The following is a 15085-nucleotide window of genomic DNA, read 5'->3' on the forward strand; positions in this document are numbered from 1 at the left end:
ATTCTCCTCAGTACCAAGAATGAATTTAGGTCCGTGGGTTTTTCGCAAGCCTCTAAAAAATATAATTAAGTGCTGAAATTATGTGTTCATCATGATGAAAGCTTTTCAGGGGGAAACAAATCTTTTAAGTGAATTAGCTGTAATTATTCTCAATGGCTGAAATGAGGAGGCAGCTTTGTTCACAAAAATGGAGGAAATATCAGGAATCTCAGCCTGTTGTGTGCCATTTGTGTTTAAATGACATGTCCTCATCGGATCAAGATATCGGTTTTATTTCCTCGAGATAAATAAACGTTTTTATGTCACAATAGTCGGGTTGTGGCGGGGAAAACCAAACTGCCAAGGGCGACGATGAGCCCTGTATATATGTATATAAAGCAAAACCCTGGAGTTGTTCATATGCAGACTGTGTCTTTCCAGGCATCAAGTGACACCAAAACAGAGGGGTGAGGCAATATCCAACAGGAGCCAATGAGGGGCAAAAAGCTCCAGGAAGATTGTGAAAAGGTGAATATTTAGCAGGCTTCAGTGGATTTCAAATGCATTGGGGAAAATGGTCATGTGAATTATGTGAGCGAGTGTGAGAGTGTTTGTGTCAATGACACTCAGTGAACTTCATTTTGTTGAGCAGTGTGATCATATTTCTTGGAAACGCCGAATGAATTGAGTATGAATTTCATTCACAAGCAGAATGGGATAAAAACTGAATTAACAATTACAAGAAGAACAAGTTTTTCACATATTAACATCAAAACAGAATGAAGATTTAAAAAAAAGAGGTCGTCTCCAGAACAAAAATCTTTCATTCAAGTGTGTCATGATTTTTTGGTTTCCTAATAAAGTGAATGAAATCCTGGTGTGGGACGGATGTATATAAGGATGTCAAAGTCATATGTTCTGGACAAATCGCCGGGTTTGATTGTTTTAATGAAAACATGAACTGTAAACATATCATTTCAAGGCTTCCCAGTGAAAAGTTAAAGTGATCAGCTGAAATAATTCAAGGTTGCTTAAAGATATTTAATAGCATTGTCATTTTGAATAAATTATTTGTAAGTCCAAGAAATTCCTGTTTGTCTCTATTAAGACACATCTGAACCGGCCTTTTCACAGGACTGGAAATGTGTTTGAATAAAAGCCTTCGTTTCTTCCTCTGAAATTCATTTTGTCTTCTTGCTTTTTGGCCTTTTGGTCTTCGCTCCAGATTTGGTGGCGTCATCCTGTGAAACACGAGGAAAGTTTTAGAGAATGACTAATATTTATCTTACATTAACACTCGTCTAAACGGTGCCAAAGTTTTTCCATGTTTAATATTTCCTTTAAAGCTCATGACTCAATTTATGACAGGAACTTTTACCTGAAGTCCTGCTGTGCTTTTCCTTCATTACTAAAATGTGCAATTTGCAATGTACTGATTGGCATGCCCCCTACTGTTTTAATGTATTCAAATAATTGCATCAAACCAAACATTGCATTATTCAGTACGCTTTTAAAACATCCTCCCACTAATTATTGCTCTAACAATCCAGGCTGCCGATTGTGTGGACCTCCCAGCACTTTAACAGCCTGTCTGGACAAAAAGCAAGCACAAATGATCATTCTCTTTCATAAAGTAGAGTTGAATATTTTAATGTGCACGCTGCTCCTTCATATCTCATGTGGTGTTTGCATTGTGTCTGTAAACCAGTCACTCTCCAACATTGTTGTCCCAATTAGCATTAAAAGAAATCTGTCCCCCTTTAGAGTTTCCCGTCAGTTGTAGGCAACAGGAAGTAGACATGTTACTGTTTTTAATAAGCGACTCAAAAGAAACTGGCAGTAACCTTTTCATCCTGCGAAAAACTGGCGGTTCAAGCTCTTGTTTTCTTTAGTCTTTATTTTTTCTCTAAATCCAATCCAAGTATTCAGACATTTTATCTAATTTTGCATTCAATCAAAATTGTTCTCACTATCTCATCCCCAGAATTACCTCAAAAATACAAATGACAGGATGACGCACCGGGATACAATTTCTGGAACTGACCTGAAACGTTTTGTTTCTCACTCGGACAATAGACATTTCTGGATTTTCATCAACAACATCCCTTCACAGATTTAATTGGTGTACCTCAAGGGTCAATTCTGGGTCCTATTTTGTTTTCCTGTCTATGCTTCCTCTTCCTCTTCCTCTTCCTCTTGGCAACTGTCAAAATTCAAATTCAAATGTGCTTTATTGGCATAAAGGTTTCAAGAACCATGTTGCCAGAGCATTCAAACACAATATGTCCAAATATTTGGACAGTACACTATAACAGTAATATGAACACTATAATAACTTTAAGATTGATTAATAATAATGCACTTTAGAAAACCCTCATCTACTCTCACTACTTACCAGTTTAAAGTTGGATCCCATAAGATGAAATATGTAGACTCATAAAAATATTATATATATATATATACACAGTATATATACTGTATATATAAATATCTGCCCTCTGCATGTACACCACGTAACAGTTACAGCGTTATATTCTGCATTAATGAACACGTAACAAAAATTTAGGTATAATATTTGATCCCAGCTTAAAGTTTAAAAATTCACATTACTGGTTTTTATCGTTTTAATTCAATTGAGGAGGTTTGTGGAGCCACTTTGAGGTCACTGAAAATCCATTCTTTCACTTATCACATATACTGGAGATATCTATCAGGTCTCAATGATTGCACTGCTTCTTTGAGGCCTCAACAGAAAGCTTTAGACAGGCTTCAGGACACTAAAACTAAGCAGTTAAACTCATTTTAAACTGTAAGTTTGAGGTTTTTAGGTATTCTATGAGGTTTTAACCACCCACAAGCAGTTGCCTCTTATTAGCTGTCACAGAGTCCAGGCTTTACGTCGATAGAGGAAGTGAGCCTTTGTTGTCAGGAGTGAAATCAACTTCTATATTTATTTCAGTGAATTGATGGGTTTTTGAAGTATGAATACTTTTAAGAGTAGGTTTGCATTACCTTTAATCTATCTGTGGCAGCAGTTCAAAGGTCGATCATGTTATCAATGGAATAACTTTGCAGAACACAAAGACGACTTCAAAGCAGACTGGACCTAACTTCAGGGCCTGTGAGAGCCAGGAGAGAGTGTTTGATCTGCAGAACATGTTGCAACCAGACACTTCAAATGAACTAATATATATTTTGACAGCTAGTGAAGAGTTACTATGGAAACGCAAAGCAAGCCAAACCCACACGCTATAGGATTATAATGCATCTAAAACCTGGAACTGTGTACTCTCTGACAGTGTCTTCTCTTCTGACCTTCAGACTCTGATTTGGTTGTCAAAAAGGCAAAACAAATCTATTTCTTTTCAGATAGTTGGATAACTATGAGGGTAAAAGTCAATTAAAATACAAGACACCAGATGTTTCGCAGCATCAGCAAACTGACAGACACTTCAAATTGGACCGATAGTGTTTAAGTGGAAGATGAGACGGCGATATGGAAGAGGCGCAGCGTCTCACCGTGGAGGCAGTGTATCCTTCCTCCACCAGGATGTTTCTAGCACAGTTGTTGATGTGTTTGAAGCGGTCAGGACCCAACAAAATACCTCCATACCATCGAGACACGACCACCAGGACATTATGCACGTCCAGAATCTGTGGTGGGAGACAAACACATGGAAAACGGGAAGTTAATGGGAATTTGCGAAAGCTGGCAAGAGACGAACACAATACATTGTGACACAACACTCTTTCCTAGCAACCATTTTCAAGAGGCCAGATATGTCACAGCAGATGCGATACGGTGGATGAATCTTTATTAACTGTATCTGACATCAGCTGTCAGTCTAAAGTTGATGGCCTGACCCTCCAAAATATTCCCCTATTTGACGGTGCACCACAGACTTAGATGAGAAGATATATTTCACTTTCATCTTTGTGAGTCAATATCTAGCTCCAGGTAATGTTTAGCTAAGGTTAGCACAAATACTGGAAGGTTCAAGGTTCGATTTATCATCCATAAAATCATGGAGATTACAGCCCTCCCACTGTAATCAACCAGTGCTGTTTACGAAAGATATAAATACCCACAAAAGCCATAAAAAGACTATCAAAACAACAGTGTAAAAAATATATAATTAAAGCTGCTCTAATCAATATTTTTATATAAACAATAAATCAAAAGTTGAAAGGGTTTTTATTCATTTATTTAAATAAGGCTAGCTGTTTTTCTCTAGCTCCCTTGGGTTAATCTTGCATCTCTCCACTTAACAGGCAGATATTAAATTGAAATTAGTATTCTCATCAAACTCTTCACAAATAGCAAAAGAAAGCAAATTCCTCAAAATGACACACTATCCCTTTAACATAAAGATGAGAATTTGACTCTGCACAGCATCACATACAAAAGTGCAATCTGTCGTTTGAGGGGACTCATCCACATCTGCCATGGCTGCCAACACTATTAATCAGATCCTTTTTTTTTTTTTATTCATCACCTCACACTTCCACATTCAGAGGCAGAAAGCACAAATCTGAATGAGGAAACGGGAAGAAAGGCTTGTGGAGAGGAAAGAGATTAGAGAAGAATAGATTAAGGAGAAAGCTTTTTATGTAAATTGCTCAGTACGCTGTAAGTGTGACAAGTGGAGGATTAATCAGTGTGTTGTTCAGATGGATGGGCATAAAGCATGAAGGATGCCATCACTCCACTTACAGTAGGTCAGTCAGCTGCAGGAAGTCTTTTAATCTGCTCTGATGTACTGAATGTCCACAGCAGGTTAGGAAAAGCAAATATGAAAGTTCATTGCTAGGTTTTGACAAATGTACAAATTATCAGTAATTGATCAAAAATAGTAAATTAATCTGTAAAAGTAGTTTTAGGGCAGCACAACAAGCAACACCGACACATTATCACTTGGCGAACGTGTTATGAGAGATCAATACGCTGAGGCTTTGTCACTGCAGGCGAAACATTTCACATTACACAGATAATCCGAAAGTTATTTGTAAACTAGGCGCCTTTTTGAAGAATGTCTTTGTTTAAGCAACACTTTGTTGAACTTATTTACTTTGTTGTACCATTTGTGCTCCATACTATGTGATCATGGTACTGAGCCACATAAATAAATAAAAACACATTGTGTTCTCACTCATTGTTAAAAATACAATCTTGAAGAGCTCTTCAACAGATCCCCAGTCTGTAACACTGCAAATGCACAATCAACATTGTGTTAAACTCTTTGGCGATAGATAGTGACTTCACAGACACTTATTTGAATAAAAATCTTTGATATTATGACTTAAATATGAAAATATATATAGAGTAGCTTTAATATGAAGAGTCATGACATATTGAAATGGATAAACAAGATGTTGTTGGGGCTGAGGTCTCAGGATTTAAAAGATGCATACTGCTTGACAAGCATCCAGATATTTAATACGTCCTTCCAAGTCTAAAAGATTGTTTAAGCAAATTAGAGCAAATACTGTCTGTGCAGAGTGATGTGTTGTTTAAATGGCACGTCTAAATTTAGACGCCGGCTTCATCTAAATTTTGTGCAGCAGATCAGTTTCACCAAGATTTCAATGCACTAGTTCACACCAATTATTCTCTCTAACAGAGTCACATTGGCATGGACCACTGTCGTCATCCAATAAATCATTATGAACTTTGACATGAGTCATGGATCTCATCTGGAGAAGCTTTGCCATGACTCAGCATCTCCTGGTAATGAGTACGACTGAACTATTTCAGCTGTGATCTAATTACAGGAAACTTTTTTCTTTAGTCACAAACCTTTCACTGGCCTTCAATCGATATTACGAGGAGACAAACAGTGTGTGGACACTATCATTGAGATGTGGGTGTGTGTGTGTGAATCACAGTGCCATCTGACAGCGAAAGCTAGTAAAAAAAAAAGTGCCTCTTTTGAAATGTGAAGATTATTTCAAAAGGAGGTGGTGTAGGTTATACTAGTGAGGTCGTGGCCCCATGTATAAGTGTAAAGAGAAGTTAATTAACGTTTGGCTCTGCCTTGCAGGAGGAGCAATTTCAGCATTTCTTACTTTATAAGAGATCATGATAGTTATAAAATCCACCCTAACTAAAAGCAATCAAAGAAAGTACAAATTATAATGTCACATTAAATGTTACGATCACACGACTCTTCAAAACACACCGGCTATGGGTCTGACAACGATTTATATGCACGCATCTGGTTATAGAGATAAACTACTCTTATGTGCTTTGATTTCTGGTGGCTGATCGTGATGATGAAGGAACACTTTCTCACACCGTCTCACAGGGTTGGAATCATTAGTCAGTTAAATACTTAGTCAAGCAGAAAATTAGTTGGCAGCAAAAAAGAAATGTTTAAGACATTTTTCAAACACATTTGCTAAAACCAGTTACTCAAATGTCACAATCTGCAGCAGAATTCACCTACAAATTACACTTAAAGAGTCAATGTGTATAATATGCCAGAATTTAAACTTTAAACTTTAAAACAATTAACTAATATTATCAACAGAATGTGAAGAGGTAACAGTGTTTACATTATGTCAAAGACGTCTCTGTGTTGCAGAGATATCTACTACTCTATATATATATATATATATATATATATATCCATTTACTGCAGGTTATCTATATCTATAACAGTTATCTATATCTATAACAGTTATCTATATATATATATATATATATATATATATATATATATATATATATATATATAGATCTATATATATATATATAGATCTATATATATATCTATACATAGATCTATATATATATATATATAGATCTATATATATATATATATATATATATATATATAGAGTAGTAAATATCTCTGCAACACAGAGACGTCTATATATATATATATATATATATATATATATATATATATCTCAAATCTGGACAAAAGCTTTGTGTGCTGCACTGACTAATTCATGAGTTCTTTTGGTGCCTTTTTTTTTACATTTTTGACAACCGTAACATGCAGATTAGTATGCAGCTGAAGGAGGGATCTGTTGGGTCGAGGTCAGTATTTTGTTAATGAAATGATAACCTGCAGTAAATGGAGCAATCTCCCCCCCGCGGCTGTCTCGCCGTCATCCTCGCAGTCTTGCAGGAAGCTGTGTTTGTCCTCGCAGTATATCCTACAACAGACAGAACCCCAACAGCTTGACATTAGGCAGGAGAGCATTGAGACATTTTGGTAAGAGAATGACGCTGTGACACCGGCAGCCTCTTTTAAATGTCAACAGTAATGACCACCCAGACAGTGAGCAGCTTGACATCGACCTCATAAGACCATGCTGAAATCAACTGCGCATACATAAAGACAAATACACACAAGACCATTCACATAATAGGCCTACACAATGCTATCAGAAAGTTTTCATATTCTCTGGTGCTTTTAATGACCTTTTAATGAAGTAATGTGCCCTTTAGAAAGACAGGCCTAGAATCTTTACACATCTCATATTCTTCTACGCTAATGAGACACACCGTAACAGTGACCTGAGAGTATTAAAATGATTTGCATAATGAAGCCATGACATATGTTAGGTCATATACAGTACATAACGTGCATGTGACATTACTGACCTGTATGCATATATATTATGAGTGGCACTAGCAATCTTCTTGTTCTCATACAGCTTCTCCAGGACCATTTTAACCTGAAAAACACGAACATCATATTCTTTACTTCGCTCTAACTTTGCTTTACATCTTGCTCTGTTGTAAACTGCTGACACAAGGATTTCATCCTGTGCTCTACTTCAGCACAGTGTTACATACAAACTGCTTTCATGCTGAAACCCTGAGTGGATGTCTGTTAGGAGAAAAAGATACAATTAATAGGAAAATCACATTTCCTATAAATAAAACTGAGATTTGAAGATGGGCAAAGTGTAAAAAAACAACAACGCATAAGATGTACGATCGCCCACAAACACGTAATATATCACTTACTAGGCAACATGCATCAATCAGAATTAAAAAGATTTTCCCTCTGAAGAACACACTGAACCTTTTTATACTTGTACCATCTGTGTTGTGTGACCATGAAAATAATGTTATGACATATAGATAAATGATATAATCTCCGCCTCACCAGGAGGCATATCATATATCGGCTCCAAGTGTCCAATAATAAATACATTAATTTGACATTATGAATAAATTGTATACAAAATATCGATAACCCAATTAAATGTAAAATAACTCTCAAAAACATTGGATTAGAAAAAAATGTATCACTCTGTGGTTAATACTATAAATACGGCAATTACTCCTGCTTCTCTGTATTTTTAAAACTACACTTATACTCCTATTTATCATGTGGAATCTTCTGGTTGAACAGAACACTTCTATTACAAGAACATATGTGAAGGCTGTGCAGGTCAGTTTATTCAGTGCATCTGATTTTGTAGGACGGCTGCATCTGTAAATAGGTTTGTCTAAATAGCACTTCACAGCAGGTGGAAGCTTTTAAGACGAGTTGATATGCTACCAGAGAGACCCAGAGTGAGATTAGATTGCGGGAACGAGCGAAATGATGCGCTTAAATGAGCACATTTAAATTAAAAGTACCTGTCTGGGAGTCACCAAGGGTGCTAAGTGAGGCTGGAAGGTACTGCGTCGGTCTGTGATGGTACTTCCGTGTTTAATAAGAGGTACCTCTTCACCTAAGGGACAAAATGTTAAACACGAAGAAAGATCAATTTAATGATGGGCTGTGTTTTAATGTTAACCACTGAATCCAATATCTATCAAACTGTGATGAGTGGTACCGTTTTCATGATGCATGAACATATGTGCATTTTCTGTGTTCAGCTTGAGAGTCCTGTAGTCTGGTATGTCTTCTTCTTCTTCATCCACGTCTTCCTCAGCTGTCATGTTCACCTTCTCTGGTTGATCCACTGACGCAGGTCATGTAAGAAACATGTTGTTAAAGAAAAGCTTGTTTGTTGTGCCAGGCGGCTACTGAGCAACTTATTACCAATATGACCATTACATGAGCTTAACACTGACACCAAAATGGTTTTACGACCTATGATTGTAGGCATACAATCATAATGGATGAAACCAATTAGATTACGTACATTTGACTAAACAGAGTGCATGCAAAATGTTCCTGCAGTATGCATGGTAATTGTTTTTTGTTGCTTTTTCCCCATTAGTTATCCTGTGTACCAAAAACCATTGTATTTGTGGTAGGTCAATATAACATCAGTTGATAATATCAGCTCATATGAAATATGTCAGGCTCCCAAATAGAAGAGATACAGCACCAAAGCACTAGATGTTAAAGGATAAGATTGGCAAAAATCGAAATTTGTGATATTGTCAACAAATCCCATGAAAATACCAAAACCCTCCATCAACAGCATTTCTGAGGCTCTCCCTACAGTAAATATTTGAACAAAAGAAAAGATTAAATCATTTTTAGCAAAGAGGGAAAAATTATGATCATTGAATTTGTTTGGGACTATTTCCAGCTGTGGATTAATACACATTGGAGTGCCCATGTTCATGGAGATGAAGGAAGAAGTCACTGCTCCAGCGTGGCTCATTGATGTGACAAAAGTGTTGTGTTCAGTAATCAAGGTCATAATTACATATAGAGCAACACATGATCCCAAAATAAATATACGTGTAACTTTATATTTAGGTGAAGAAACATTTGGTCTCTGATGTTTTGTTTCATCATCATCATCATCATTATTTCTCTTGCCTTGTTATGTTTTCTTCCTTTTCTGTGACATGTGCATCTTCGGCCTCATCACTCCCCCCTCTCTTCCCCCCCCCCCCCCTCTCTCCACCACATCCCTTGGAGTCGTTCGAACGGGAATAAACTGTCAATCACGCTCCAATGAGCTAAAGTGCTGTGACCGGTTACACTTATTACCACGAGAGAGAGGACCATTTATACCACACGACAACGGTGAGGACAGTTAATGTTTCAGGCTTGTTGCTTTAAAAGAGAGCCGAGTCTGCCTCGATTATAGATACTGATCTTGGCTGCAGATAACCCAGACGGACCAGACTCCTCAAGAAAACCTTTAATTTTGGTATCTTTTACTCTTTTTACACTTCAAAAGATTCTGTCAAAGTGACAGAAGCCATTACATAGATATTGATCTTAATTCATTGCAGTCACTCAAAGTCAGACAGATGCCCCTACAGGCTCTGTGCTCATCTTATCACAGTTGTAGACCACATCAGATAGTAGTTGCACTAATGGAGGCGGATCTTCGATGGAAAACACATTTAGATAAAGTTGTGAAGTAGATGAGTCTGGACCAACTATTTGTTCATAAGAAATAATAATTGACCTATTGATAAACGCTATGATGCAGTCCAGGTTGTTGGAAAGCTAAGCACAGCAGGTCTGCTTTGAATTTCTCCTCATGTGAAACAATGTACATGCAGTTGTATTAAAAGTGAAAATGTACAGAGTTTGGAGGGTGGTGTAGTTTTGAACATTTAAAAGCAGGAGAAGCGGTTGGGATGAGGATCAGCACCTCCAAATCTGAGGCCATGGCTCTCAGCAGGAAACCGGTGGATTGCCTACTCCGGGTAGGGAATGAGCCATTACCCCAAGTGAAGGAGTTCAAGTACCTCGGGGTCTTGTTCGCGAGTGAGGGGACAATGGAGCGAGAGATTGGCCGGAGAATCGGAGCAGCGGGGGCGGTATTACAGTCACTTTACCGCACCGTTGTGATGAAAAGAGAGCTGAGCCAGAAGGCAAAGCTCTCGATCTACCGGTCGATCTTCGTTCCTACCCTCACCTATGGTCATGAAGGCTGGGTCATGACCGAAAGAACGAGATCACGGGTACAAGCGGCCGAAATGGGTTTTCTCAGACGGGTGGCGTCTCCCTTAGAGATAGGGTGAGAAGCTCAGCCATCCGTGAGAGACTCGGAGTAGAGCCGCTGCTCCTTTACGTTGAAAGGAGCCAGTTGAGGTGGTTCAGGCATCTAGTAAGGAAGCCACCTGGGCGCCTCCCTAGGGAGGTGTTCCAGGCACGTCCAGCTGGGAGGAGACCCCGGGGAAGACCCAGGACTCGGTGGAGAGATTATATCTCCTCACTGGCCTGGGAACGCCTCAGGATCCCCCAGTCGGAGCTGGAGGATGTGGCCCGGAGAAGGGAAGATTGGGGTTCCTTACTGGAGCTGCTGCCCCCGCGACCCGATCCCGGATAAGCGGTAGACGATGGATGGATGGATGGAGTGCGGAACTTTTACACATATAAGAACGACCATTACTTTGAAGCCCTTGACAAAAGAGTTCACACAATGCTGATTAAGCCGTTCGCTGCCAGATAAAGAGTCATGTATGCGGTGCCTGTGACACAAATCTACCCGTGTCAATTGTTGTAATAGCCTACTATTGCATATATACTAAGTGTTACAAAGTGTACAAAGACTTTCACGCAACAACAATTTGTGTACTATGTATGTACGTATATGTGACAAATTATAACCTTGAATCTTAAAGCCTGTTCATATTCTGCATGAAAACAGTTAAGCTAAGCTAACTGAATAAACTCTGGTGCAATCAAAGCTTTCTCACATGCAAACTTTTTTCAAATGAGCGGCAGGAAAAGAGAGGAAAATAAGATCCGTGCGAGTCACATCAACATCTTAGCTTACAACAAGCGTGATTGGCTAGAAAGAGGTCATGTCAGAGGTCAACACAGATGTAGAATACATCCGGAAACTCATTAAAATAAGACAGATGGAACTTAAAACAACTACTTATTATAAGTGTCACAAAATGGTCAAACTATCGTACTATTTTGGGCATAATTGACTATTCATCGTATAGAGGGCAAAATGATCATACAAATACAATAATTACCGTTCATCTGGCAACGTGGTATACCATAAGCATGTGTCAAAGGTTTTGTGTAATTACTCTTACTGCTTACCAAAAGAACAAGAGTGTATGGATTGGATGAAACAGTGTGATTATCTGCTCTAACATTATCATGGCCAGCTTAATAACTACCTGCAGTAGTAACCAAGCGCTGCTTCGAAAGACAATGTCATCAGCTAACTACATTAGTCTTTTATGGGGTTACAGGTTATGTTAGAAAGAAACCTGCTCTGTCCGGTTCTTCACATGCTGTAGGAAGGTTTACTCACCAGCAAAACCTGCATTTGATAGTGTTACCTTTGCCGGGCTCGTCAGTTATTCCTCATCCTAAAATTGATTTCTCTTTTAAAAGTGAAGCAAGCTGTTTAAAAATGCAAAGATTGAAGCTAAAATGTAACTTGTGGGATTTATCTAAGTCTCTAAGTATCTTTTTTCTAACCAAAAAAGCCATCCAGCCTGGTTTTGTTTACTCTGGTGTAAAATTTAAAGATGTAATTTCAAGTCATTACCAGCTGCTTTAGGAAATGTCTCGCTCCAGCAACGATTTCATTTCTCACACCTCACCTGTTTCTGAGCTCTGGGATTTCTCCACAAGGAATTCTCGGATTTTCTCCACCCACAGGTAGAGGATGCTCTCTCCCACATGCTGCCTGTTGAGATTTTAATAACTCCATATGAGGGTGGATTCTCTGAGAGACTACAGAACATTTGTTGTACAGTAAACAACATGAAACACTTTTTTTTTGAGGCTATTATCACCCAACAGTTCCTCCTGGTGAAGTCAGAAAACACTCACACGTAGAGGTCTTCCAGGCTGTTTGCCAATTTTGTCCTCTCGAGGCCTCGCAACCACGCGGCACTACAAAAGCCGAGAGCAAACAGAAGGTATTGAGTAGAAGAACGAGTGGTTTTTTGAGTGGGATTTGTTTCTATCAATTCAACAGATCTCTTTGATTAAATTTGAAGGGGACTTAGACTCAACACTTACTTGATCTGATAGATGGGCGGTGCGGCACTTGGATAATCAGGTGGGAGAATTGTCTGATCAATACAAAGAGAAATCCGGATTAAAAGCAAACAATATAATGCCAGAGACAATATGCTAAATTATTTTTTACTCTACCTGCAAACACGCTGTCAGTTGTGGCTCCTCTAAATCATTGGATATTTTGATGCAAAATATTCTGGATGCTTCATCTATAACACACCATTCATCTCCATAGATGGAAGACAAAGCCTCGACCTCTTCAATCTAAACGACAGCAAACAAAGACAAAGCAATGTGTCACATGTGTCTGTTGACGTGAAGTAATAAACTCATTCAATCATTTTAGCATATGAAACCATATTAAACTATAAATAACCTTTGTTTAGTCAATTAACATTTTATTTGAATTGATGTTGTGATAAATCATGCATTATAATAGATGCTTCAATATGCACTTCACTTATACTGAACACATACAATAATAACTTGTGATACTGCATGACTATTATAGCATACAGAGTCCTTACTACATTAGATTGATCTAGTTCAGGGGTGTCAAACAAGCGGGATGACTTTGCAAAGTGAAAATATTAATTGTTTTGATCATAAAGTAAAATACTGTTCCTAAATCTCCCTCGGGATCTATCTATCCATCTATCTAGATCCCTGTGTTGAAATGTGTTGTGCCTTTGTAGATACACTGTGATCTGTGTAAGTAGTTGTAATGAACATGTGTAAATTATAAACTGAAGCATAATATTGTTGAAATTGCACCTTTTTTTTCTTAAGAAATTTCAGGTTGTTCATAATGTTTTGTAAAAAGATAGTTAATTAAATGTGAACATTTTTAGAATGTACGTGTACTTTTTTTGCACTAAAACGAAGGGAAACATTTGGAGTTGTCGTTATTTACAGGTTATTATGCTATGATTTTACTGGTCCGGCCCACTTGAGATCAAATTGGCCTTTATGTGGCCCCTGAACTAAAATGAGTTTGACACCCCTGCTCTAGTTTATAACAAGAGCATCCATAAGACACTTATAATGTATTATGAATCAAAGCTATAAAGTTGTATGTTGATATACTGCATCAGAAAACATTGTGTGTGTTTATGAGCCTTATGAACAAATTATAGTTCACTGTGAATGCCCTGATAATGCACTTTAGATGTGGTTAATGATGTGCTTTAGATGTGTTACCAAGATTTTTAGCCCGTTTCCCAAGTTTTGCCATCAAACAACCTTCTGGGTTTTTCAAAGAGCACCAAGAAATAATTTCATGGACAATCAGATTACATGAGAGGCATTAACTCGGGCAGGAGCTCTGTTTCCGAACACAGAACTACACATTTAATTATGAGCGCATGTGATGGTGTTAATTTGTGTCCATCTTTTGTCTTTTCGTGATGCTGTTTTGGATGCACTGAGGTGATGTGTGGCCTTTGTGTGAACATGCTGAGCTTCAAACATCACATATGTGTGCAAATGTGTTAATGAAGCCTGACACCATGGGAAGAACCTGCAGTCTGTGTGTGCGCGTGTGTGTGTGTGTGTGTGTGTGTGTGTGTGTGTGTGTGTGTGTGTGTGTGTGTGTGTGTGTGTGTGTGTGTGTCAGCCTGCCTGGATTTCTTTCTCAGTGATATGTGACCTCAATATTAAACTATTTTAAACTGTCTGCTGTTGGACCTCTTGGTTCACTTGCCAATACATCATTTGGCTTAAAGGTACAGTTCTCTGCATGCCACATACTACAAGAAAATAGACATTGAACGCACCTCGCAACTTGACAAGTTGTCTTAACTTTATCAGAGAGGTTGTAAAGGCAAAGATATCTTACTTGATCCTGAAGATCTCCTTCATTTTCCGGATTTAAGATGTCGTCCATTTGTTCAAGAGTCAGTTGTTGAAATAAATAAATATACTTAAAAAAAAAGCAGGTTTGATGTAATGTAAATGTAATGCACACGAACTACATGTTGACACCCAGCCTGCGGGTGTGGAAATGTAAACAGCTTCCAGGGCAAAGGGTACTGACGTGTTTTCACTCAACAAAGTACAAAGCATTACGACACAGACATCACAAAAGGGAAAGCGTAGCGAGCAAATCATTTGCTTCATAAATCCACAATTGTTAATTGCTCATAATGTGTAAAAAGAACACGTGATTGATATGCCACTGGACATTTTAATCTGCGTTTGAAATAAAGAGCAGTGCTTTTATT

General features: G+C 38.1%; 1 protein-coding gene across 3 annotated transcripts; it reads right to left on the reverse strand.

The window, feature by feature from the left end:
• Positions 1-910: 910 nt before the first annotated feature.
• On the reverse strand, positions 911-14903 carry impact (impact RWD domain protein). Of its 3 annotated transcripts, none has more exons than XM_029428932.1 (11): positions 14701-14903; positions 12999-13127; positions 12864-12916; positions 12672-12734; positions 12440-12525; positions 8785-8913; positions 8585-8679; positions 7595-7668; positions 7057-7143; positions 3499-3633; positions 911-1220 (listed from the first exon to the last, which is right to left on the reverse strand). In XM_029428932.1, exons 1-11 carry the CDS (start codon positions 14746-14748, stop codon positions 1001-1003), a joined length of 1119 nt encoding a protein of 372 aa, XP_029284792.1. In that variant the 5' UTR covers positions 14749-14903; the 3' UTR covers positions 911-1000. The 3 variants fall into 3 exon arrangements, with proteins under 3 accessions (XP_029284792.1, XP_029284793.1, XP_029284794.1); XM_029428934.1 differs by having other exon boundaries at positions 1013-1220; positions 7053-7143; positions 14701-14898; XM_029428933.1 differs by lacking the exon at positions 7057-7143 and having other exon boundaries at positions 14701-14902.
• Between the last annotated feature and the right edge of the window lie 182 nt (positions 14904-15085).

Source organism: Cottoperca gobio, chromosome 4 (genome assembly GCF_900634415.1).
Source record: "Cottoperca gobio chromosome 4, fCotGob3.1, whole genome shotgun sequence".
NCBI classification, from domain to species: domain Eukaryota; kingdom Metazoa; phylum Chordata; class Actinopteri; order Perciformes; family Bovichtidae; genus Cottoperca; species Cottoperca gobio.

Coding starts and splice junctions, on each gene's coding strand:
- impact (XM_029428932.1), bottom strand. CDS start 14,748: ATGGACGACATCTTAAATCCGGAAAATGAAGGAGATCTTCAGGATCAA. Junction 12,917..12,998: donor AACTGACAGCGTGTTTGCAG/GTAGAGTAAAAA, acceptor TGTATTGATCAG/ACAATTCTCCCACCTGATTA. Junction 1,221..3,498: donor AAGGATACACTGCCTCCACG/GTGAGACGCTGC, acceptor CGTGTTTCACAG/GATGACGCCACCAAATCTGG.